The 25781-nt window shown below is 43.7% G+C and overlaps 2 protein-coding genes and 1 non-coding gene across 3 annotated transcripts in view; 2 read left to right on the forward strand and 1 right to left on the reverse strand.

The window, feature by feature from the left end:
• Window positions 1-20429, reverse strand: part of WBP4 (WW domain binding protein 4) — an 80459-nt gene extending 60030 nt beyond the window's left edge. Inside the window, exons 1-2 of the mRNA XM_029603179.1 lie at window positions 20300-20429; window positions 3204-3276 (exon numbers count right to left, since the gene is read on the reverse strand). Of these exons, the coding sequence (XP_029459039.1) occupies window positions 3204-3276; window positions 20300-20301 (75 nt within the window). The 5' untranslated portion in view covers window positions 20302-20429. The remainder of the gene's footprint in view (window positions 1-3203; window positions 3277-20299) is intronic.
• A 55-nt stretch (window positions 20430-20484) lies between these two features.
• ELF1 (E74 like ETS transcription factor 1) overlaps window positions 20485-25781 on the forward strand; it is a 520762-nt gene continuing 515465 nt past the window's right edge. Inside the window, exon 1 of the mRNA XM_029602968.1 lies at window positions 20485-20596. The gene's annotated coding sequence lies outside the window, so the exon portion shown is untranslated. The remainder of the gene's footprint in view (window positions 20597-25781) is intronic.
• TRNAE-UUC lies at window positions 20817-20888 on the forward strand. The gene has a single exon. It is a non-coding gene; the product is annotated as a tRNA-Glu (tRNA).

Below are 25781 nucleotides of genomic sequence, written 5' to 3' on the forward strand. Positions count from 1 at the left end.
ACAAAATACAGCCAATAGGATTCTGTCAGGGAGCAGTTTAAGAATGTATTTCATCAATTTTGACCTCCCTTCCCTGGCTTCCCTCTCATTTTAAGATCAGCTTCAAAATTTTGGTACTGATACATAAGACAAAGAATGCTGAGGCCCCTGAACTCTCTTAACCATATGTCGAAAATATGTAGACCACCTCATTTACTGTGGTCAAGCAGGCAGAATCTTAAGATGTGCCTTTTTTGAAGGTAGCACATTTGGACAAGACCAGGGAAAGTACCTTTTCTGTTGCAGGCTCATTTCTATGGAACTTAATTCCATATAAAAGTTAAGCAGCACTGAAACATGTTTGTCAACTTTTAAAAACATCATAAGGCATTTCCGTTTTGTAAAGTTTTTGAGTAGCAAGTCTTACCCTAACCAGTAAAGCTGGAAGGTTAGAGTTGGGGCTTTAAATTAGAAGTCTGTTGTGACGATAAGAAATTTGTGTGCACTTTTAACATCTGGGTATTGATTTGTCATCTCTTTTTAAATGTTATTTTGAATCAGCTGAAGGGCATTGTATTGTTTTGCTATGTTTTAATGTTTTTTTTCTGATTATTCTTTTGTACACCACAGATTATTGGATATTGTGGTATATACATTTTTAAAATAAATTTAGTTTTGAAAATTATCCATGAAAACTGACCCCTTTTTAGCCTGCTTGGCGAAAACAAAGAATGCTTATGTGATTATCATGTCCATATTTAGCCCCCAAATAACTTTTGTTTAATGTCTTATCTACCTCTTCCTTTCCCCTCTTCTCCTGGATCCCTGGTGATCATCTGTCCCTTCCTCCCTCCCCACCTCTGGTCCAGCATGATTCCTGGGGGCTCTTTCCTTCCCTCCTTCAGTCTCTGCTGGTCCTCTCTTCCCCGAGAGGCTGCCATGCATTCTCATTCCCCTTAACCAGGTCAAACCATGAGTTCCTCTCTTCCTCCTTATCTTCCTTCATTCCTGTCTGCTTCCTTCTCCCTCATATAATCAATCCCAGTCCTCTTTTCTCCTCCCTCAGCCAGCTATTCTAGTGACTTTTTTTGGTGCAGCTCTCCTCTCTTTAATCAGGCTAGTCAGGCAGTAACCAGAAATGCTCCTCACCGCTCTGATGTCCCTGCTTTCCTCAGTTTGCAGCAGTGGCTGCTGAAGGATTTGATAGTTGCAATTGACCCTCTCTTCCCCACATTACCTTTTATATAGCAGTCCAGTTTATGGCTTTGGAGGATTATGATTGGCCCTGTTCTTCCCCAACTCCACTGGACATGCAGCAGTGAGATTTGAGGCTCCTAAGGTCCATGTCCAGCTTATCTCTTTTGCTCCTCCTTACTCTGGTCTGCAGCAATGAGGCTTGAAGTTTCAGGGAGAGCAATGGGTCCTACTCGCATGCTCCTGGTCTGCAACAGCAGCTCAACTAATCACAGGTAGCTGCAGCCTGCTCTTTTTCTCCCCAGTTAAACCTGCTTTCATCCCTTCTGGCAGAAGCCCTGCCCTGGTCAAGCAAACCCTATGTTGGGAACCACAGCTATAAAAGATTTTTCTCTGCAAATAATGAACATGCAGCACACAACCCCATATGCTCAAAAGAGTGAATGTGATTATATAAAAATGTGTTTACAATTGCATAAAGCAGACACCGTATTTTACAATGTTTTGGTCTGTAAATCATTCTTTGTTTTTTAAAGAAGTGCAGAAGGCAGCAATCTAGGATTTGTTTCATACTAGCACTCAATTACTAATACAGAAACATGAACAACTGTAGGTAAGAGAGAAATAGCATTTGTTTTATATCCATCTGATAATAAAAATCATTCTGAAAAGAAAATCTTTCATGTTGCCTTGAGAGTGGTTTCCAGCTCATATAACCTGCTCAGTTAACTATTTAAAATGGGCTTTGTTTCCACAGTTACTACAGAGAGAAAATAGGACACAGAGTTCCGAGTTTATTTTAGCTGATGTTCTCTCATCATTAGGTGATTATCTTACTGTGTATGACCACATTTAGAGAAAGAATACTACCTAAACCAGGTAATCCACAATCACTGTACAAAGACAGACCATAAATAGGGGAATTTAACTACAAAACTAAGCAGATATTAACTGAAAATTGCAGAGCAGCGACATAGCAGCAGTACCAAAAAGGTACTTTCCCTGGTCTCGTCCAAATGTGCTACCTTCAAAGAAAGCACATCTTAGAAGATTCTGCCCGCTTGACCGCAGTAAATGAGGTGGTCTACATATTTTCGACCTATGTGGCAGAGGGACACAATTTCAAGCATTCAGCAATAAATATGGGCATAAATAAATGAGTTTCAATAAGACTGAAAGCACTAGATTTACCAAGGGATTTTCTCTCATTTTGTGTCTATAGCCAAATACATAATGAATGTGGGCCCCCATACCTCTTAAGAATATAGTCAAATCAAAAAATGAAGTATCCCAAACCTCATACAAACTGGGAAAGCAAATCCTAATTGTTTCCTGACATTTCCCTTTAATTTATAAAACCACATTTTTAGAATCAGTGGCATAGCATCAGAACTAAATACTTTGGGAATATGAACCAGTTTAGTTACATCTGGTCTGATCTCTTAAAGAATAATTTAGGAATAGTTTATTGACAGCTTCTATATTTGCAGGGCTTCCTATACAACCAAAATTTCTTCTGGTCTGGAGCTGATCTGCTTCATTATAAACAGCCCAAACAATTACTAGATATTATTTGTTTTTCTTCTGGTGCAGTATTACATATAAATACACATGGTGGTGTCTGTTGGGGAGGAGGGAGGAGGCACTGCGCAGTACGTGCAGAGTTGCCAGGGGATGCTGTCTGCTGTGCATAATCAGCAACACTGCACTGATCTGTAAAGCACAGTGGCATTAACCAACAGACAGTGGGCCTGGTAAGCTGAAAAAGATAGGCTGAACACAGACTAACAAGTACAAGGGGGGACAGAGGAAGAGTCTGGGAGTGGGTTATTGCTCATGTGGGACTGAAGAGGGGGGGGAGGGGGGATTTGACATGGGTGCTGGATTCAATTATAATTCTTCATCACTCAAGTTTCAGCAGGTATTAGCTATGTATTTACAAAGTAGCACAAGCAGGAGGAAAAAACAAGAATAAGGTAATAAAATGCCAAATCTAGGAGTACTTCAAATTCAGTAACATATCATCATACAGGCTTATTGTCTGCTATCCAGCACTTGCAGTAAGTACAGAATTTCTTGGGCTGTGATTTCCAGTAGTCTGCCCTGAAAATAAACCAAAAAAAATATAAATGAATTGTACAATGCAGATAAGTAACAGATCACAGCACAGACTGAGTGTGCTGAAATAGCACTGTCTCAGCGGGTCAGAGTATAGGGATACTCTTCCTTGCAATGTTAAAGCAGAGGGGGGAAAAAGATAAGAGTAACAGCAGCATGCCCAAGCTTCCCTGAATCCTGCTCAACTACAAAGGGTTTCACCCTCTAAACATCACTCCTGGGGTGAAAGACAAGTGATTTTGTCTTTAACTTAATGCAGGAAAATATTTTCTTAAATCAAGTAGTACTATAAAAAAATTGCTTTAGATAGTTCAGTTGGATATTACAATACTACCATCATTAAATATTGTCCTTTTCTGTTCAGATACTCATTTAATTCCTGAGGTGATATTACTGCTCAAAATCTTTGCAATCTTCCTATTTAGCCAAATGCATAAATACAAAATGGGGAATGACATTTTGGAGCTATAGTATAGCACAAAATAAGTGTCATTAATACAACACCGTAATTAAAAAAAAAAAAAAAAAAGACGACACCATAATGCGATGAGAACACAAGAATTGCCAGGCTGCGTCAGACAATCGTCCGTTGAGCCCAGCATACTGTCTCCAACAAAGGCCAATCCAGGTTGCAAGTACCTGACAAATCCTATAAAGTAGATCTAATTCCTGTTACTCACTCCCAGGGATAACAATAGCTTTCTTTAGTCTACCTGGCTAATAATGTTTTAGTTACTTTTCTTCCAGGAACTTGTCCAAAACTTTTTTTAAACCCTGTTACGATAGTTGCCTTAATCACATCCTCTGGCAACAGATTCCACAGCTCGATAGTGTACAGAGTTAAAAAAAAAAGCAAAATGTTTGCTTACCGTAAACTGTGTTTGCCGTGGATAGCAGGATGAATTAGCCATGATGTCTGGGAACGTCCTCCAGGTGGCAGAGCTCCTCAAAGCACACAGAGCTTTGTCCTGTATGCATGTGGCTGTCATATAACCATGTGACTCCCAGCCTGCCTCAGTCTGTTATCCAAGCTTGGATGGAATTGGAGTGGAGACTGTCCAGGGAGGCAGGCTTGATAACATGGCTAATTCATCCTGCTATCCACAGAAAATATTGTTTACGGTATGCAAACTTACTTTTTCCCCCGCAGATAAGCATTCTGAATTAGCCATGATGTCTGGGAGTCCTTAGCTGGAGGTTGAGTGCCACCTGAGGGCGCCTGGAAGTGGTGCACCGTTCCTTCCGGCTTTGGAGGTGTGCTCAACCTGGTGCTTGGTTGCGGACAGTCTCTTTACTTTGATCATGACAGGGAGATGGATCGGCCCATCGCGTCCGTGGTTCCCTACTGGTCGAGGCAGTGGTGTGAAACGAAGGTATGAGCGACGACCATGTAGCAGCTTGCATGGGTCTAGGATAGGCACTCTGCTTAAGTAAGCGATGGACGTCGCCATTGTTCTGAATTGATGGCCTTCGGTGCAGTGTTTAGGGCTTCTAATCCTTTGTTGGAGCAGAACAGATGCATTAAGAGATCCAAGACTAGGAATTCTTTTGGAAACCTGAAGCCAGGGCGCTCGGGTTGAAGGAAATGAAGAGTTGAAAGCCCTGGATATTGAATGTATGCAGTGCTTGTAATAAGCTGGCACGTTTGCAGTCCCATGTGCGAAGCCGCTACTCTGCTTCAGTCTTTGGTGGCTTCGGAAAGAAGGTTGGTAGGACGACAGCCTGGTTGCAATGAAACAATGAGACTACTTTGTGGAAGGAGGGAGGGATGTGTTTGTAATGTCACTTTAACGTGGCAAGACTCCAGGTATAATGAATAGTGGACCAACGCTTGTAGTTCACTGACCTCCCCTTGCTGAGGGGAGGGTGACTGGGAAGAGAATTTTCCAGAAGAGATCTCTCAGACACCTGCTATCCAAACGTTCGAAGGGTGGGAGCATCAGTTGCTCTAGGACTAGATTTAGGTCTCACGGGACCAGGGCTTCTGAACTGGTGGGCACAGCCTGAGGATACTACTCATGAACTTGGGAATCCACGGGTGACTTGACACCAGGACATCATTATGAATAGGCTGCGTTGATATTAACATGAACTATAACAGATGCAGTCGCCGATCCTGCCCAGTATGGTGAGAGAGAGTATTCTAACCGACGTTCCTGGGAGCAGGAGGGGGGGGGGGTCCTCCCTGTGTATTTTGCACCACTTTGAGTGTCTGATACATTTGTCCCGGTAGTTCTTTCTGGTGGAACACTTCCTGGAAGACATCAACACTTCCTGGATCTGCAGCGGTGAGTTAAGATGTGTGAATACTGTCCTTTCAATCTCCCCGCTTGTGGACGCAGGGAGTGATGCATGAGGTGGAAAAAGATCTTCCCTCCTGAGATCGTGGGTCCCATGCATGCTCAGGGGTCTCTAGCTACCCAATGGATGGGTGGACCCAATGGCAGACCACGGTTGTTGGGCCACTCTAGAGCTATGAGGCCCTTCGAGATATGTATGGCTTTCTGGCAGAGCCTCCAGGAACTGGACTTTCCTTCCTTGCTTATTTATACATTTGCCACCTGGTTGTCTTGTGTGGACTATGACTGTCTTCCCTTAAAGGGAGCATTTGAATGTACGTGAAGCGTCCCGCTACTTGTAGCTCCAGAAGATTTATCCACTGGGTTCTCTCCCAATCCAACCATCGATCTTGGGTTTGTCTCTACTTCATGTGGGCAACTACCCCTCATCTGAAGCGTACGCGGTCAGACTGACCTGTTGCGTCGGGCGCAACCTCCGCTGAAGGTCCCTTCTCATGTTTGTCGTGATGTTGACCTGGAGTGGCAAGGGGTACAAGTGTTGCGTCCACTGCGAATTCAGGCCTTACTGTAGGCAGGCCAGTAGAGCTGTTTTGTTCAGTAACATGTTGATTGCAGCCCTGATGAATTGAGGGGTCTGCATCGGTTGCAGGTTGGACTCCCCGTGGTTGATAAGTAAGCCCAACACTTCCTGGCACTAGACGAAACCGGCTGTAATGCAGGGTGGATGGATCCAGGGTTACCAGCAGCCAGTTGTTGAGGCAAGGAAGCATCTGTATTTCTCAATTCCTGAAATGGGTCACTACCATTGCTGGGCCACTTGGTGAAGGCCCTCCTGGCTGACAAAAATCCAAATGTGGGTACCTTGTGCTGGAAGTGATATCCACTGATCTGGATAGAGGTACTGTCCTCAGGTATGGCGAATAGGGATGCGAGAGTATGCATCCCTAAGAACTAGCACACACCCCCAGTCATTGAATTGTAACTAGGCAGAAAAGGACTGGAGGGAAGTCATCTTGATATTCTCCCTGGTGATGGGCCTGTTCAGAGCCCAAAGGTCCCAGATTGGGCAAAGGCGTTCAGATTTCTCGGGAACGAAGAAGTACAGGGAGTAGAACCCCTGGTTTCGTTGGGAAGCAGGGTCTCAGCAGATGCCCCACTGTTGTGCGTTCTGGAGGACTTGAAGCCGAAGCTGTTGTCAGCACCGTCCCTGTGCCATCGTAAGCAAGGAGGAAGATTCGGTGTTCTGAAATGTAAGCATAGCCCTCCCTGATGATCTGGAGTACTCAATGGTCGATGCTGGTTGCTTCCCCAGGCTGGTAGAAATAAACAGGCCACCCCCCACTGGTACAGTGGAGGTGGCTCAGGAGCCCTCAAAACCCCTGCTGGGTTTTAGGATTAGTGGTATCCGAGGGGCCCCACTGGGGCATGCATTTTGCTGTTGGCCGCAGCCCTATAGCTGTTAGGGTGGCAGGGCCTTAGATTATTGATATGATTGTGAGTGAAGGAAGGGTATGGCCTGTGTACCTGAGTATAAGACCTCCAGAGAACCCGGTAGTGTCTTCTGGTGTACACTGGTCCCTAGGGAAGCAAGGGACTGTACCTCCATATTCTGCTCCTTCATCTGGGCTGCCGTCTTCTGAAGTTTATCTCCAACAAGTTGTCCGGTGAACAGGGAAGTTCAGCTGTTTCTCTTGCACGTCCTCCCTGACAACACTGGCCCAGAGCCGTGCCATACGTCTGGCCATAATGGCTCCTGTGGCAATTCTAGCTGACGTGTCAAGTGCCTCATAGACGGCGCAGGCCTCCCCGCATAGCATGCTGCTGCTGTTCTGGGTGGTTGTTGTCCAGAGCGGCAGCAATGACCTGGGCTACGAGGAGTGAAGGCACTCTCACAAATACCTTGGCATTCCCACTTGGGATGTACGCTTTTTGAAGTCGCCCAGATACTTGTCACACCCTGGAGGGGTGATCCCCCCCCCCTTTTTTTTTTTTACCTTAGCGGGAGCTGGGCTGTAATGTAGAATGAAGATTGGCACATCTGGAACTCAAGATCTAACTTCTGAGATGTTGTGGGCCCCGAGTCGGGAGACTCATCATCACTGCATCCCGTATCACATGTGAAGACAAGGCGGTTGGCTCCGCCAATGTCTCAATGTTCTCAGTATGGCAAGGACCTCCGCAGGGGGTCTGGCACCTTCCTGGCCTCCATGCTGAAAGTATTTCCCACCTTCTCCATGAACTGTAAGTGGGAGAGATCTTCCAGCAGGGGAATAGGGTAAGGCTGTTCTTCGGTGGGGGGGGGGGGGGGGGGGGGGGCGGGGGCGGGCGTCAGAGATAATCCGGAGAGTCTAGGAATGTGGGGATATGTTTAGGGACCACCATCCTGGCTAGTGCCCTCTTCCCCCGATGAAGGTAAGATTCTACCTGGGGGGGGGGGGGGGGGGGGGGGGGGAAGGGGAGGAACGCTCACCACCCGATTTCCATTGTGCTATTGTTCCATTGAGGTAAGGAACTGGTTTCATAAGTGGGAAATCTGGATATCACCTGGGAGGCCCATTTCCATTCGGGGGGGGGGGGGGGGGGGGGGGGGGGGAGGCAGGCTCCCTTGGAGAACTCCTGGGAGACTGTGTCTCAGGCAAACAATCGAGTCCAAACCTCTGAGTGCACCCCCTCCACGTTGGGAGCCTACCTGTGACATTTCTCCAGGGGCTCCTGAAGGTAGAATCCAGACTGCTTAGGTCTGGATACAGAGGCTAGACTGGGAGGACACGGGATGATCCCCTTGCCTGAAACTTGGTCCGTATCCGGAAGCCAGTTTCTACCCTGGGGTGGGGGGCGGGGGGGAGAACGCTCCTTGTGACCGGGGCTGGAGGTGGTAAGCCCCTGTCTGCCAGAGAAGCGGAAACACACAGGACCTGATCTGAGGTTCTCTTATGCGTGGAGTCATGCTTCAGCGCACTCTTCGCTGACGCATGGTGAGCCTGTACTTCGCCATATTTGGACCCATATTTGTTGGCATCATGTATCGGTGTCATGCGCATCCGGAGTTTGTGCTAAGTCATAAGACAGCGCATCTCCAATGCACCTGGTGCCTCAGCAGCATGGGGGGCTCTTGAGTGGGCCCCTCTGGTCACCAAAGGGCTCTCCCGAGGAGGCCCTTTCTGTCTCTGCTCTCGGGGTGTCCCAGCTGGGGCCAGGTGGAATGCCCAGGTACGGGGTGTAGGTCCAATGCTCTGCCAAGGGCTGCTGTTCTTTCCTCCTGCTTTTGGGAGAGAGAACTCTGTAAGGACCCACGGGATCTTGAACTGCTGACCCTAGGAATAATAGTGAAGTTCTCCTGGATTCCTGCTCCTCCATGGGGTGCCAGCCTAAATCCAAGCCCAGAGTAAATCCGGGCCAAACCTGAGGTCACATTGGTAATCCTTTACCCATATGAGAGCACTCAACCACATGGAGCCATTCCTGTAGTAAAGTAGTAATTTGGTAAGAGAGAGGAGTACTCTGCATGCACAGTGCAGCACAGAAGAACAAGACTGAGGCAGACTGGGAGTCACATGGTATATAACTCTCACATGCACACAGGGCAAAGCTCTGTGTGCTTTGAGGAACTCCGTCACTTAGAGGTCGTTCCCAGACATCATGGCTAATTCAGATTGCTTATCTGCGGAAAATACTTTCTACGATGTTTAGAATCTGCTGGTTATTGGTTTCATGGAGTGTCCAATGTTTTAGTTTTATTTGAAATATCAAAACATTGGTCATTCCGTGAAACTAATTACCTTTACTTACCCATTCTTCCCCACTCATGATTTTATAAACTTCTATCATGTCCCCTTCTCAGCCATCTCTTTTCCGAATTGAAGAGCTCTAGCCTGCATAACCTATCATAGGAGAGATTTCTACCCCCTTTTTCATTTTTGTCAGCCTCCCCTGCATCTTTTCTACTTCTGCTATGTTTTTCTTGAGATAGGGCAACCAGAACTACACACAATACTTAAAGTACAGTCAAAATCAAGGCTTGATAAAAAGGCAATAAATTTTCCAGTTTATTCTCCATTCCTTTACATGCTATTTGCTTTTTTGATTGCTGCCAATCACTGAGTAGAGGATTTCAATGTATTTTCCACAAGGAATCCAAGATTCTAAGAACTTAAGTCTTGCCATACTAGGTCAGACCAAAGGTCCATCAAGCCGAGTATCCTGCTTCCAATAGTGGCCAAGCCAGAGTAGTTAAATCACAAGCAGACTGTGATACATTACAGGAGGACCTTGCAAGACTCGAAGATTGGGCATCCAAATGGCAGATGAAATTTAATGTGGACAAGTGCAAGGTGTTGCATATAGGGAAAAATATGCCCTTGCTGTAGTTACACGATGTTAGGTTCCATATTAGGAGCTACCACCCAGGAAAAAGATCTAGGCATCATAGTGGATAATACTTTAAAATGGTCAGCTCAGTGTGCTGCAGTAGTCAAAAAAAGCAAACAATGTTAGGAATTATTAGGAAGGGAATGGTTATTAGAACGGAAAAAGTCATAATGCCTCTGTATCGCTCCATGTGAGACCGCACCTTGAATACTGTGTACAATTCTGGTCGCCGCATCTCAAAAAAGATATAGTTGCGCTGGAGAAGGCACAGAGAAGGGCAACCAAAATGATAAAGGGGATGGAACAGCTCCCCTATGAGGCAAGGCTGAAGAGGTTAGGGCTGTTCAGCTTGGAGAAGAGACGGCTGAGGGGGGATATGATAGAGGTCTTTAAGATCATGAGAGGTCTTGAACGAGTAGATATGACTCGGTTATTTACACTTTCGAATAATAGAAGGACTAGGGGGCATTCCATGAAGTTAGCAAGTAGCACATTTAAGACTAATCGGAGAACATTCTTTTTCACCCAACGCACAATAAAGCTCTGGAATTTGTTGCCAGAGGATGTGGTTAGTGCAGTTAGTGTAGCTGGGTTCAAAGAAGGTTTGGATAAGTTCTTGGAGGAGAAGTCCATTAATGGCTATTAATCAATTATACTTAGGGAATAACCACTGCTATTAATTGCATCAGTAGCATGGTTTCTTCTCAGTGTTTGGGTAATTGCCAGGTTCTTGTGGCCTGGTTTTGGCCTCTGTTGGAAACAGGATGCTGGGCTTGATGGACCCTTGGTCTGATCCAGCATGGCAATTTCTTATGTTCTTAAGTACCTGGCAGGATACCAAGCAGTAGTTAGATTCCAAGCTGCTTCTCCCAGGGATAAGCAGTGGATTTCTGCAACTCTACCTTAATAATGGTTAATGGACCTTTCCTCCAGGAACTTTCCAAACCTTTTAAAAACACATCTACACTAATAACTTTCACCACATCCTCTAGCAAGGACTTCCATAGTTTAATTATGTGTCGAGTAAAGAAATATTTTCTCTTATTAGTTTTAAATGTAAGACCCAGTAACTTCATTGTGTGTCCCCTGGCCTTTGTACTTTTTGAAAGAGTAAACAACTGATTAACATTTACTCGTTCCATTCTGCTCATTATTTTATAGACCTTGATCATACTTCCCCTCAGCCGTCTCTTCTCCAAGCTTTAGAGTCTTAACTTCTTTAGCTTTTCAGAAGGGAATTGTTCCATCCCCTTTATCATTTTGGTCACCCTTCTCTATACCTTTTCAAATTCTGCTATATGGTTTTTGAGATATGGTGACGAGAACAGAACACAATACTCAAGATGAGGTCACACCATGGAGCAATACAGAGGCATTATGATGTTCTCCAATTTATTCTCCATTCCTTTCCTAATAATCCCTAGCATTCTGTTTGATTTCGTGGCTCCTGCTACACACTGAGCAGAAGATTTCAACGTATTTTCAACAATGATGCCTAGATCCGTTTCTTGAGTGGTGACTCCTAATGTGGAACATTGCATTGTATAGCTATAATTTGGATCATTCCGTATTAAGTGGACCAGGGGTCCACGCTCAAACTCAAATTTTGCACTGATGATCTCCAGGGTCTCAAACACCGTACTAAATTTTTCTTCTGGATCTCCATTGGTTGGAGTGCTAGAAGCAGTTGAATGGAAGTCACCTCTGAGTACCAAGCCCCACACAAACTAAAATGGCCATGATATCCAGGTGCTGCAGCTTGACAACACCTCTCAGGGGCCTGAAATTTTGGGGATTAGTACAACCCCTGGTGGTAAGTCCCAGTGCAAAGTTTGAAACATAACGTGAGCTTGCCTCCCTTATTATGGGCCAGCAAATTATGTGACAAATTTTACAAAAGAAATTTAAGACCTTCTTTAACTCCTCATTGCTCCTGATGTATACTTCAATTCAACCCATAACTGGATCAGTAATCATGGCCCATGACCTACATCTAGGATTTTCACTAGGAGGCTTTGTAGCCAACTGGAAGTGAAGATATAGTTACATAAAGACATGTCACCTTTTTATGTAAATTTTTACCATTTTTTGGTTGCAAACATCTCTAGTGTGTAGTTTTTAATTTTTTTCTTTCAAATGTCATTTGATAGAGCATCTTTTTTGCTACAACTCACTCTGTTTCATCTTGGATCCAGCCTTGCTTTAGTCAGAATTACACTCCTAAAGACAAGTATCATTTGCATGCGTAAATGTATTATGTTAAAAAGAGCTGCCTTTGGCACCCAGCTGTAAAACATGCAAATGAGCTAGAGATGTGAAATTTTACAATGTAGCTCAGTTTACTGTGCTTATCACAGTTTTAGCTTTCGACACATTTGTTTAGTCATATTTTCATAAATTAGTCAAAGTCAGAGCAAAACCTTGATGCTGATTAGTTACCTTGCATTGGTCGGTAGTGGCTGAGCCACTGCCAATTCAGCAAAATTGACAACCCCATTGCCTAGGGGGTCACTCCAGACAGCCAAAAGTACCAGCCACAGGTTTCCAAGCTTTTATTTATGCACAAAACAAGAAAAGGTAAGACACTACATATGAGAATTGCTTAAACTGAGGCGAACATCCACCACAAAATTTCAGGCCCGTAACAGATGGTGTTTGGCTGCAGTGCCCGGACAAAGTGGCCATTTTGTGTTGCACGGAGCATAGTACTCTAAGAGTGACCTTCATTCAGCTGCCTCTAGCTCTTCCAATAGAGATTCAGCCAAATAATGTTGCCTAGTTTTGTTTTGAGGCCTTAGCGAACATCCACACAAAATTTAATTCAATTTGAAGGAGGTCAAGTGTGGATGATTTTCTAAATTGGTCCACTAGACCTGGAATGTCCCTCTTCCCTAAGTGCATCATTTTGCACTTGTCCACATTAAATTTCATTTTCTATTTGCATGCCCTGTCTTGCAGTGTCCACTTGCAATTTCTCACAATCCTATTGCGATTTAACAACTTTGAATAATTTTGTGTAATCGACAAATTTTATCACCTCACTTGTTGTTACCATTTCCAGGTCGTTTATAAATATATTAAAAAGCAGTGGTCCCAGAACAGGTCCTTTTCTAGGGTAATGACTCCCAATATGAAACAAATATTGTGTACCTGTAGTTGGATTATTTTTCCTTATATGCCCTCATTTTGCACATTTACACATTAAATTTCATCTGCCATTGCCCAGTCTTAATCTCATAAGGTCTTTCTGCAGATCTTTGCAATTCACTGGTTTTAACAACTTTGAATATTTTTGCCATCTGCAAATTTGATCACCTCACTCTTTGTTCCCTTTTCAAAATCATATATAAATATGTTAAACAACATAGGTCCCAGTACTGATCCCTGTAGTACTCTATTAACTACCTTCTTCCATCTGGAAAACTGATCATTTAGTCCTATCCTCTGTTTCCAGCCTTTTAACCAGTTACCAATCCACAATATAACACTGCCTCCTATCCCATGACTTTTTACATTTCCTGAGGAGTCTCTCATGGGTGACTTTGTCAAATACCTTCTGAAAATCCAAATAAACTACATCAACTGGCTCACCTTTATCACCTATTTGCACATTCAAAAAATTCTAAAAGATTGGTAAGAGAAAACTTTCCTTTGCTAAAATCATGTTGACTTCTCCATTAAACACTAATATACAAAATCAATGCTATATAAGTTTGGAAAAAAGTAAACCAAATGTACACATTCAAAGAGAATTGGAGCAGTTGTAATCATTGGTCCAATTTTTTGAAAAACACTTTAAAGAGATCTTTTAAAATAAAAATTGGACCAATAATTTCAACTGCTCTGAACTTCTCACAAGTCATTTAAGTGCCTGGATTTCTCTATTAAGTCATGTCTTTCTATATGGCCAGTGATTTTTTAAAGAATGGCTTCTACCATTTTGCTTAGCATCCACGTCAGGCTCACCAGTCTATAGTTTCCAGGATCACCTCAAGAGCCCTTTATGCGTCACATTGGTCACCTTCCAGTCTTCTGGAATCGTGTCATTTTTAAAATGATAGGTTAGAGATTACTAGTAACAAGTTAGCAATTTCATGGTTTACTTCATTTAAAACTCTGGAGCGAAAGCCATCCAATCCCAGAGATTTGTCACTCTTCGATCAATCTATTACATCCTTCGTTGTCACAGATAATTACTGGTATTTTAGTTGTTCAGAATCTCCATGATTAAAGAATGCGTCAGGTGTAGGTATGTTCTCAACATCCTCCTCTATAAAGACTTGAGGCAAAGAATTAATTCAGTTTTTCTATTTCTTTGTCCTCCCTGAGCACCCCTTTTGCTCCTTGGTCATCTAGTAGCCCAAATGACTCCCTCACGGGCTTTTTGCTTCGAATGTTCTTGAAAAAGGTTTTATTCGTTTTTGCCTCACTGGTAAACTTTTTCTCAGTTTCTCTTGGCCTAACTACTATGTTACATTTAACTTGTCAATGCTGATGCTCTTGCCTATCTTCTTCATTTGGATCTGCTTTCCATTTTTTAAGATGCCCTTTAAGTTTAACTACCTACTTTACCTCTGTACTATGTTATCTCACCCTAGCTTGATGGTACCATAGAGTCCATCAAGCTAGGGTGAGAGAACATAGTAGAAAGTTCATCTTTTTGAGACTTTCCTCACTCCAAATTATGTCAAATCTTCACCAAGGTGTACAGTGCTGTTCGTACGTCTCTCTCTACATGCAAAACTGGCCCCTAAACCACCACAAACACCTCACATCGACCTATTAGGTGGCCCTCCTATAGAGATAAATAGATGCACACAGTGAGGCCCTCCCCAGAGGCTCTCTCTCTACACTCCACTCCTCTCTCCCTTCTCCCTCTCCAAGTCCAGAAATGGCAAAAATGCAATTTCAAAAATTTATCACGAATTGCGTTATGGCCATTTTGGGCATATCGCACAGCCTAACGCCAGGATTACAAACTGGTTAAAAGACAGGAAACAGAGAGTAGGACTAAATGGTCAATTTTCTCAGTGGAAAAGGGTAAACAGTGGAGTGCCTCAGGGATCTGTACTTGGACCGGTGCTTTTCAATATATATATCAATGATCTGGAAAGGAATACAATGAGTGACGTTATCAAATTTGCAGATGATACAAAATTATTCAGAGTAGTTAAATCACAAGCAGACTGTGATACATTACAGGAGGACCTTGCAAGACTGGAAGATTGGGCATCCAAATGGCAGATGAAATTTAATGTGGACAAGTGCAAGGTGATGCATATAGGGAAAAATAACCCTAGCTGTAGTTACACGATGTTAGGTTCCATATTAGGAGCTACCACCCAAGAAAGAGATCTAGGCGTCATAGTAGATAATACATTGAAATCGTCAGCTCAGTGTGCTGCAGCAGTCAAAAAAGCAAATAAAATGTTAGGAATTATTAGGAAGGGAATGGTTAATAAAACGGAAAATGTCATAATGCCTCTATATCGCTCCATGGTGAGACCACACCTTGAATACTGTGTACAATTCTGGTCGCCGTATCTCAAAAAAGATATAGTTGCAATGGAGAAGGTACAGAGAAGGGCAACCAAAATGATAAAGGGGATGGAACAGCTCCCCTATGAGGAAAGGCTGAAGAGGTTAGGGCTGTTCAGCTTGGAGAAGAGACGGCTGAGGGGGGATATCATAGAGGTCTTTAAGATCATGAGAGGTCTTGAACGAGTAGATGTGACTCGGTTATTTACACTTTCGAATAATAGAAGGACTAGGGGGCATTCCATGAAGTTAGCAAGTAGCACATTTAAGACTAATCGGAGAAAATTCTTTTTCACTCAACGCACAATAAATCTCTGGAATTTGTTGCCAGAGGATGTGGTTAGTGCAGTTAGTGTAGCTGGGTTCAAAAAAGGTTTGGATAAGTTCTTGGAAGAGAAGTCCATTAACTGCTATTAATCAAGTTTACTTAGGGAATAGTCACTGCTATTAATTGCATCAGTAGCATGGGATCTTCTAGGTGTTTGGGTAATTGCCAGGTTCTTGTGGCCTGGTTTGGCCTCTGTTGGAAACAGGATGCTGGGCTTGATGGACCCTTGGTCTGACCCAGCATGGCAATTTCTTATGTTCTTATGTTCTTATGTTCTAAAAAAGGTGCAATTATTTCTGGTGTTAAAACCGTGCAATAGCATGCATTATGCTATCGCATGGTGCGATATTGCCCCTACTTTAACTAAATCCCACCCAAACTCCTCCCCTGATCCCAGCCCCCTCAAAAATTTGCATTCGAGCCATGTGTTACCATACCTTTTGCATGTGTTATGGTGTTAACGTGCACATTAACGCCATAATGCATTTTGATGAATGATGGGGCAAGTTAGATAACATAACCTATGGATATAAAATGGTTGAGGGATTAACCTAGCCTGAAGAAAAAAAAAAAGAGTGAATAGATAGCAGTATTCACACTCATAAAGAAGGACAGTCATTACTCTTTATCTCCACTGTATTCCATTAGCATAACCAATTTTTTTTTTTTTTTTTTTTTTTAATAAAAAAAATTTCTATGGTAAACCCAGTGGCTAAGAAGATGAAAAATGTATTCACTCTTTTCCAACTATGAAGTGAAATAATGGCTCATTAAAAGGCTCTCCTCTCATTTACTTTACACAATCGTATTACAGCCCTCTGGCCTTCTGAAGCTCTCATGTAATCACTCTGTGCTGAAAAACTGGCACGAATGGCTACATGTTTCTCATGTATTGTGATACCATTTAAGAGATGTTGGACTTTTGTTTGGAAGAAAATATGCTATATAAAACTAAATAACTGCCCATATAGTAACTGGGAACAAGGGAAGGCATCTCTTATAAGAGATGGCTCCATGAATTATCTATTCAAAAATCTTCTCCTTTTAAGTGAACATCTAAACAGACAACAATGCATTCTAGTGATTCCCTATGTGAATTTTTCCTTTTTAACCCTGCAATTTCTTTTTGCTCCTTTCAGCTTTCAGTTCAGTTTAAACTAGGTCTGGCACTAATAGCAACTAACTGAAGATTCTGCCCCCTATTTTACATCCCCTCCCAACACATGTAGCCTAGTCACTGGCCAGGGACCATGTTTCCTTCACAAAACCTGCAATCCAGCCTCTGGGCATCGCTGTTGTGCAATAACTAACATTCCCTCCCCAAAGAGGCTGTGAATGCTGCTTCGGCAAGGTAAATGATCTATTTCCAAACATTTTCTGATACCCAATTCAATTGTCAAACATTATTTGAAATACATTTTTAAAAATTTTGTTAAAAATAGGGGTAGTGAAAGGAGATGGAAAGAGGACAAGGGATGAAGAGAGAAGATAAGAAAGGATCCTGGATCGACAATGGAAGGGGATAATATCTGGGGGGGCTGGGAAGGTTTTAGGTTCTAGAAAAAGAGTAGGGTAGGAGATATCTCCCATCTGGCTCCAGGCTTGCTCTTCTCTCATTCCCCTCTCCCAAAGTCTAGCATGCTCTCTCAGCCTGCAAGCTAATCCCTTCTCTCACACACATACATACCTACATATATTCACTCTTGGGTTGCTGCAATTAAGTGTGCTCAGCCTACCGCAGAGTTTAACATGCGACTGGACGTGCGAGGCTGACACCCAATGCAATAAGGGGATTAGCGCATCCAAACTCACGCATAGATACTAGCACTCATCACATGTAAAATTCATTTAGATGAGGCTATTATCTATTACCTCCCGATGCAGAAAATCACTTCTTGGCAAATGCACCTTTTGTAACACGGCAAATTTAACACCAACCCCAGAGCTGGTGTTAAGTTAACCATCGTGCGCAGGGCTCAAATAAAATCCAAAACAATACTGCTTTCTGTGGTTCCTGTTTAAATAAAACCTCTTACTATGTAGATTCAGCATATTACAGCAATGAACTGTCAAGAATTTGTCCATTTTACTATTTTTGCATTAATCATGATATAGTTTTAATTTTTCTGCTGGCCATTCCCTCATGTAATTATGTAAGATGTCCTCTCTCAAGTGATGTTGGATCAGCCAGCTTATGAATATCTGAAGTGGCAGGATAAAACTGACCTCGTATTGAGCATCCGTTTTCCTAACCCACTCATAGCCACGTCTTCTGGGAACCTGATGCTTTGGAGTGCTGGGGATGCATGTCCTTTTTAGCATGTCAGCTCATTTGATTATTTCATAGGATGCTCAGGAGAGGTGGCTGTGCGTGCATTAATAAAACAGGCGCTCAGTATGAGTGCCCATTTTGCCGCATTGTTTTATTACATCGGCCCCACAAACTCCTGTTCCCCCCAGCCCCCCCCACATGCACCCAGCTAATCTACTAGGTCCTTTCAACTTCTGCCTCCTCCCTTCACACCCATAAACTAATGTTCTTCTAATCTCTTCAGATCCTTCCCCCTCACCATTGATAAGGCAGGTTGTACATCAGATCTCATTCTCCTCCTCTGCAACTTGGGACCAGACGTCAAATTTTGAGAACATATACGGGCCGATTCAGTAAAGTCCGCGGGAGAGCGGACGAATGACCACTTGCCTGTGCGCGCGATACAGTATTTAAATTAGGTGGTGCGGTAGAAACGGGCAAAAGGAGGTGCTAGGGACACTAGCGCGTCCCTAGTGCCTCCTTTTAGCTCGGAGCGGCGGCTGTCAGCGGGTTTGACAGCCGACGCTCAATTTTGCCAGCGTCGGTTCTCGAGCCCGCTGACAGCCACGGGCTCGGAAACTGGACGCTGACAAAATTGAGTGTCTGGTTTTCGGCCCGATAGCCACCGGCCCATTTAAAAATTTTTTTTTTGTTAACTTTTTTTTACTCTTAGGGACCTCAGACTTAATATCGCCATGATATTAAGTCGGAGGGTGCACAGAAAAGCAGTTTTTACTGCTTTTCTGTGCACTTTCCCGGTGCCGGCAGAAACTTTTTTTTACTCTTAGGGACCTCAGACTTAATATCGCCATGATATTAAGTCGGAGGGTGCACAGAAAAGCAGTTTTTACTGCTTTTCTGTGCACTTTCCCGGTGCCGGCAGAAACTAGCGCCTACCTTTGGGTAGGCGCTAATTTCTTAAAGTAAAATGTGCGGCTTGGCTGCACATTTTACTTACTGTATCGTGCGGGCATACCTGATAGGGCCATCAACATGTATTTGCATGTTGAGGGTGCTATTAGGTGCCACGGGTTGGACGCGCGTTTTCCTCCCCTTACTGAATAAGGGGTAAGGGAAAACGCGCGTTCAAGGGCAGGTTAACAGTGCGCTCCGGAGCGCACTGTACTGTATCGGCCTGAAAGTAAGCAGGGAAATGAGGATGTTCTAACCCCCCCCCCCGTCCATGCATATCCACAGCCACATGTACGGGGTACTGGAAAGCAGGCTCTTTTTGTTCCAGGAGGATCATTTAGTTGCTTCAGGAGTATTAAAACGATGTGTAAAATACTACCATACAGAGTACTCTGAACCAGATGTACAATGACCCTGCTCAAATTTACACTGAATCAGCAACAGAGCTGTTTAACCTGACTTTAAGGGACCGTCAGGTAATCACGCAACTCTTCAATATTCACCACATAGCTCTTGTAACACCATAAAATACCTCAAACCTCATGGAATCAATTAAAGTAACACTAACTGTGACTGCCAGTGCTGTATGAAGTTGGAGAGCAACGGCAGAAAGGGGCATCGGGGGCAGGTCAGGGCTATCCTGCCAATCGCTAAATCCCGCAGCTGTGGCATATAGCAAATAACCCCACCAGTCAAACTATTAGTTTACATCGTTCTTCCCTTTTTCTTTTAAATCACTTTCTGTATTACTTTGACAATGCATATAAAAATAACTTTCAAGCCAATAGCATTTACATTTACTCCTGTACCAAGCCGCTCTTCTCTACGAGTCGCTGTAGCCCCGACAAACATTCTTATCTAGTGCTTTCCAGAAGGCAATGAGGTCCGTTACCCCACCCAAAGTTAAAACTAGCAACAAGGGCCAACAAAATTGGTCAGGCAGAGATAACTGCAAAACGTTTGCGCACGTCTAAACATATCCGCCTAAGGCTGAAATTCTGCATCTTTAACTACTCTTTCATAGAAGTTTCCCCGCTGCGTTGCTTTTAGCTAATTTTACACATGCCCCTTCCACTTCGCACCTCCCATCGAGGCCGTAAAGGCCCCTGCCCCCATACGCGGCTCGCTCTCTGAGGCCCCATGGCTCATCCTCGGTCTCTGTCCCGGAAAAATAATCCCCACCTCCCCAGCCCGGTCTGAGTCTCTCTCTGTCAGACCTGCAAGTGCCGCTACAGGCTCGCGCACACTCACATCGTGACGCAGCCCCGAATACTGCAGAATCGCTTCCCGTCCTACTCACTCAACTACTGAGAAACTGCGGGGCTCCAGACCGACGTCTTCCGCTTTCCTGGACGTCAGTCTCCGTCACTTAGCTACCGAAGCCGAGAGGGTTCAGCCAGCAGTTAAGTTTTTTTTTTTTTTTTTTTTTGGGAGGGGGGCTGAGAAGGCTGCCACAGTGCTGCGCGCACGCGCGTGCCGGAGGTCTCCAGAGCTGGGCCAGCGCTGTTCTGACTGCTGAGAGGAGAGCGCGCACCGCAGGTGAGAGAGGTAAGTGTAAGCCTCTGCTTGCAGTCACCATAACTGTCCAGCAAAAGTCGAGAGTCTGCGGCTGGGAAGCTGGAGAGTCTAGAGTGGGGCTGAAGTTATTCAGTGGCAGTCTGGAAAGAGTTGGGAGTTCTTATATAAGAACGTTTGACTTATCTATTTCGAGATAACTGAAGAGGGTTGACATCACTAGAGGAGCTGAGAAGGCGCCTGTTTCGACGCCTCCCATATGGTCTAGCGGTTAGGATTCCTGGTTTTCACCCAGGCGGCCCGGGTTCGACTCCCGGTATGGGAAAGTTTCTGTTTTTTTTTTTTCTTTTTAAAATTTCTCTTGTTTATTATGTTTATTTGTTATCTTGGCTGCCGCTTATGTAGAATAAAATTATTCATTATTTTTAAACGTTTATTTCAGTTGACCCACCAAGAGGCAGAAATATTTCAGTTGTCAACACTGAGAAAGTGGAACTACTAGCAATGGAGTTAGTTTCGTTTTTGCTTATAGAAAGTATTTTACAATGACTTCTGAGGCAAGCGATTTACAACTTTGGTACTTCAGTTTCGCTTTTAAATAAATTCAGCTCGCCCCTTCTCTCAAGCTAGGTTTTGATTAAATTGAACTAAGTAAATTCTCCCACGCTTAGCATGGTTTTAGGCGTGGCATAAAATGGTTGTTGTTTTACTACCGAAATCTCCGCTAGCTTTTTTTTTTTTTTTTTCCCCCAGAGCGGGAGGGGAGGGAGTGATGCAGAGCTGTCTGGTTTCCCGCCCGGTTGAGGGGCTGGGGATATTAGCCCACTTCCTACTGCTGGTAAATCATCCACCTGGCGTCCAGTGATTGGCTGGGTGTTGGGTGGTTACGCCCACAAAATACCCGGGACACTCTCTAGAGACTTTTTTTAGGTCAGAGGGGTTACCACACTTTTATCTTTGACTCGTATCACGGCTATATTGGCTCTTTTTACTAATCTGTACCTAACGGTGTTTAATGCCCTAACTATTGACTGGTAAACTTGTTCAGTATATTCTCACCAACTGTCTTAAGTAGGTCAGGGTTTTACAGTGGTGTCAATAGATGAGCACCGAGTATGCAACATAGTGGCCTACTAAGTGATGGCAGATAAAGAGCCCCGGCAAGTTAACAAAGGGACCAATGCAATATTAAATGCGGAAAGCGGGCGCTGTCTCCAGCAGATAGAGGTGGTACAAACCCTGCGGTCTTGCCCTGTTTTCTGTTTCTTAATGCATGCATGCCGCCTGCAAGGGGGCCGCCATGCAATAAACAAATTAGGGGGTCGTGCTAGGGTCGCTTGCGTGACCTTAGCGCCTCCTTGCTAACGTGACCCCGTGGTTACCGGCGGTCTGCTGGTTATGAACACTGACGCCGATAAACTCCGCGTCTGTTTTCATAACTGCAGTCCGCCGGTTTTCACACCGAGCACAGCGGCATCGGTCTTCAAAGCAGCCAGCAAAGGTTTTTTTTTTTTCAACTTTTAAAAAAGTACAGAAAAGCAGTTTTTTCTGCTTTTTTGTACTTTTTTCAATGCGCTCAGCTATTAACGCCTGCTCCAGGCAGGCGTTAATAGCTGAGCGATAAATGTGATTCTGAAACACACATTTATTTGTTTGCATTTGGGGTGATCAAAGAGTGCAGGATCAGTCCAGACCATGGGTTATGCCTCCCTTCCAGCAGGTGGAGACAGAAAAACTTGAAAGGCACCCTCACTTAACCTAGTGTGCCTCCTGCATCCCTTTGGTATTTCTCTGTCTCCAGCAGATAGAGGTGGTACAAACCCTGCGCTCTTGCCCTGTGTCTGGGGTTTAGGCTATCCCTTAAAATTAACCAAGAGTGAACTAGCTATAAGTTGTGAATCAAGCAAGTTTAAAAAAAAGAGAGGAAGAAGCTCTTCTGCAGAGGGAAGTTTTCCCAATCCTCCCAGAGGGTTGTTAGATCCTGCGGGGTCATCCTCTCTGGTAGCAGGTTATTGGAGCTGGGGTTGGTAATCCCGTGGGGCTCCAGCCAGGTAAGGACCTGGGGAAGAGATTAGTGGTGGTCCAGTCCCTCTCTTAACCTGTGGTGCTTCTGAGCTTTAAAATTAAAAAAAAAAAAATCGACATTTTTGAAAAATTTTCTTTTTTGGTCTGCTGCAATCCAGGACCCCTCCCCATCATAATTGCCGTGTTTTTGATAATTTTGCTGCATTTTTCACGTGTTTTAGGTGTGGCATGTAGAGAATCGTCCATGTGGCTTTCTAGGGCCGGTATTTGCTCCTGCTGCCTCAGTATCTGAAATCATAGCACCCATGGTTACCAATATTGTCAATACATCATTAAATGAAGGAAATATTCCTGATATATTAAAAAATGCAATACTTAAACCCATATTAAAAAAACCAACACTAGATAACACACAACTAAACAATTATAGACCCATTTCTAATTTACCTTTTTTAGCAAAAAGGTCGCCCAAAAACAACTAGACAATTATTTAGAATCCAATCATATTTTGTTTCCCAATCAATTCGGATTTCGAAAAAATTTTAATACTGAGACGTTACTTATTGCTCTTATGGATACTGTACTAAGAGGACACTGGAAAAAGTTACTTTTTAGTTTTATTAGATCTGTCGTCGGCATTCGACACTGTTGATCATAGCACATTACTGAAACGTCTATCGGAGATTGGTTTAAGGGACACTGTTTTTAAATGGTTTTCTTCTTTTCTTTTTAACCGCTCATATCAAGTGAAAATTAATCATACCGTCTCAGAAAAGGTGATTTTACCTACAGGTGTTCCACAGGGGTCCACATTGTCTGCTACACTTTTTAATATTTATGTTTTACCAATCTGCCACTTTTTAAACGGTTTAGGATTGAAATTTTATGTGTATGCTGATGATAGCCAATTTTTAGTACCTATTGAAACTTCGATTCCAGATACGCTAGCTTTAATTAAAATATATATGTTATCTTTAAAAAAATTACTACATCATCTCCACCTTATTTTAAATACAAACAAAACAGAAATTCTGTTCCTTGAACGAAAATGTCACTTTACTAGTATTCCTGCGCTGTCCTTTTCAGATACTATAATGATAAATCCCTGTTTTAACACTCGTAACCTAGGCATTATTATTGATATCGAGTTCTCTTTTAAAAAACACATTTCTTTGAAGTTAAGAGACGGTTATTTTAAATTACTTATATTACGGAGATTAAAACCGTTTTTAGAATTTTCCGATTTTAGATCTGTTTTACAGTGTCTTATATTTCCAAATCTTGACTATTGCAATGCTTTACTTCTTGGATTGCCACAATCTAGTATTCGTCCTTTACAAGTGCTGCAGAATGCTGCAGCATGTATTTTGACCGGACAGAGAAAGTGCGACCATATCACACCAACTTTGATTGAACTGCACTGGCTCCCTATCCAATACCGGATTCAGTACAAAGCAGCCTGCATAATCCATAATGTTATCTATGGCGAAAACACCGAATGGCTGAATACCTCAATTCGTCTTCACGTACCTCAAAGAGACTTGCGATCGGCAGACAAAGGCCTTCTGTCAGTACCAACTATCAAATCAGCTAGATTGTCTCATGTAAGGAATCGTATTATTTCCATTGCAGGAACAAAACTATGGAATACCTTACCTACAGCATTGAGATTAACAACTGAAAAAAAGCAATTTAAAGCTGATTTAAAAACTTGGCTGTTTCATATTCTGCAAATGCGCATTTAATCAGCTAACCAGCATGACCAGAAATAAGCAAACCATTCTGATGAGCTATTCCCTATATTTTAGTTTAATTGTATCTTAGTGTTTTATGATTATGCTATTTATTTAATCTATGATTTTATCTTTCTTAACAGCTAATTTATTCTTTTACCTTATATAGTTTTAGCTGTTACTATTTATGATTATTGTATTTCTAATCTTTTTATTATGTGTAAGGCTTGTCTGATGTGTCGGTATATAAAAACCAATAAACTAAACTAAACCTGGTGGGGAAAGCAGTTCTTTTTCAGGGTCTGCAGCATCTGCCAAGCCTTGAGGGGGCTCAAAAACAATCTGCTCCATGGGAGCTTCAGGCTGATCCTTTCCCCCTCAATGCAGGGACGGCAGCCATCTTAAACACCTTTGCTGCAGCTCAGGCAAGGGCTATGGGGGAGGGGGAGCTTCCTCCAGCACTGTGACTTGTCCCTGCCAGTTCTGAGGATAGTTTAGATCAGGACCAGGATTCTTTACATGAGGATCCTGTTGTTCCAGGAGGACAGGATGTTGATTCTGATTCCTTTTCTTTGGATTTTGTCCTCCTTATGCATAAAACATTTTTGGCTTCCCAGTCTCTGCAAGGTGGTGCTTTGCTGATGAGACAAGCGCAGGGACCGTCCCCCAAGATAGCCAAGTGCACGGATGTGCCTGCGTCTCTGTGGATCGTGAAGATAAAAGGCACTGTGGCTTCGGGAGGCTCAGCCTCTCTGGGGGTCCTGGGCACTGAGGCTGCATATGCAGGGATCTCTCCTCCCCCCCCCCCCCCACCGGGGGGGATTGGATGATGACCAGGAGAAACAGTCCACCTTGGATGGAGATGATCCTAAGGTGGTCTGTCTGTTCCAGAGAGAGGAATTGGAACCCCTCATTCCGGCTGTGCTTTCTGAGCTGGAACTTCCCCTGCATGCTCCACCACAGGAAACGTGAATCCAGTCCTGGTGGGATTGTGAACACCGACCCGGGCTTCTACAGCTGATGACCAGGGAGTGGGATGCTCCAGATGCTGGTTTGCGAGTGGGGCGAGCCATGGATAAACTGTATCCGTTATTGGATGAGTTTCTGGAGCTCCTGTGGCCCCCTAAGGTAGACGCTTCAGTTTCGGCTGTTGTCAAGTGGACCACTATTCCGGTCGCAGGCTCAGCGGCTCTCAAGGATCTTCAGGACCGCAAGCTGGAAGTCCTGCTTAAATGCATTTTTGAGGTGTCAGCCCTGGGTATCCGGGCGGTGATGTGTAGCAGTTGAATACTGCGTGCGAGCCTGTGCTGCGTACAGCAATTGCTGACGTCCAGAGAAGATCTTCCTCTGGATGAGTCAGAGCAGGTGCAGCATTTGGAAGCTGCGGTAGCATATGGAGCAGATGCGCTGTATGACCTGCTCCGCATGTCCTCTCGCACCATGACGTCGGAAGTGTCGGC

The sequence above is a fragment of the Rhinatrema bivittatum genome, chromosome 5, assembly GCF_901001135.1.
Source record: "Rhinatrema bivittatum chromosome 5, aRhiBiv1.1, whole genome shotgun sequence".
In the NCBI taxonomy this organism is placed as follows: domain Eukaryota; kingdom Metazoa; phylum Chordata; class Amphibia; order Gymnophiona; family Rhinatrematidae; genus Rhinatrema; species Rhinatrema bivittatum.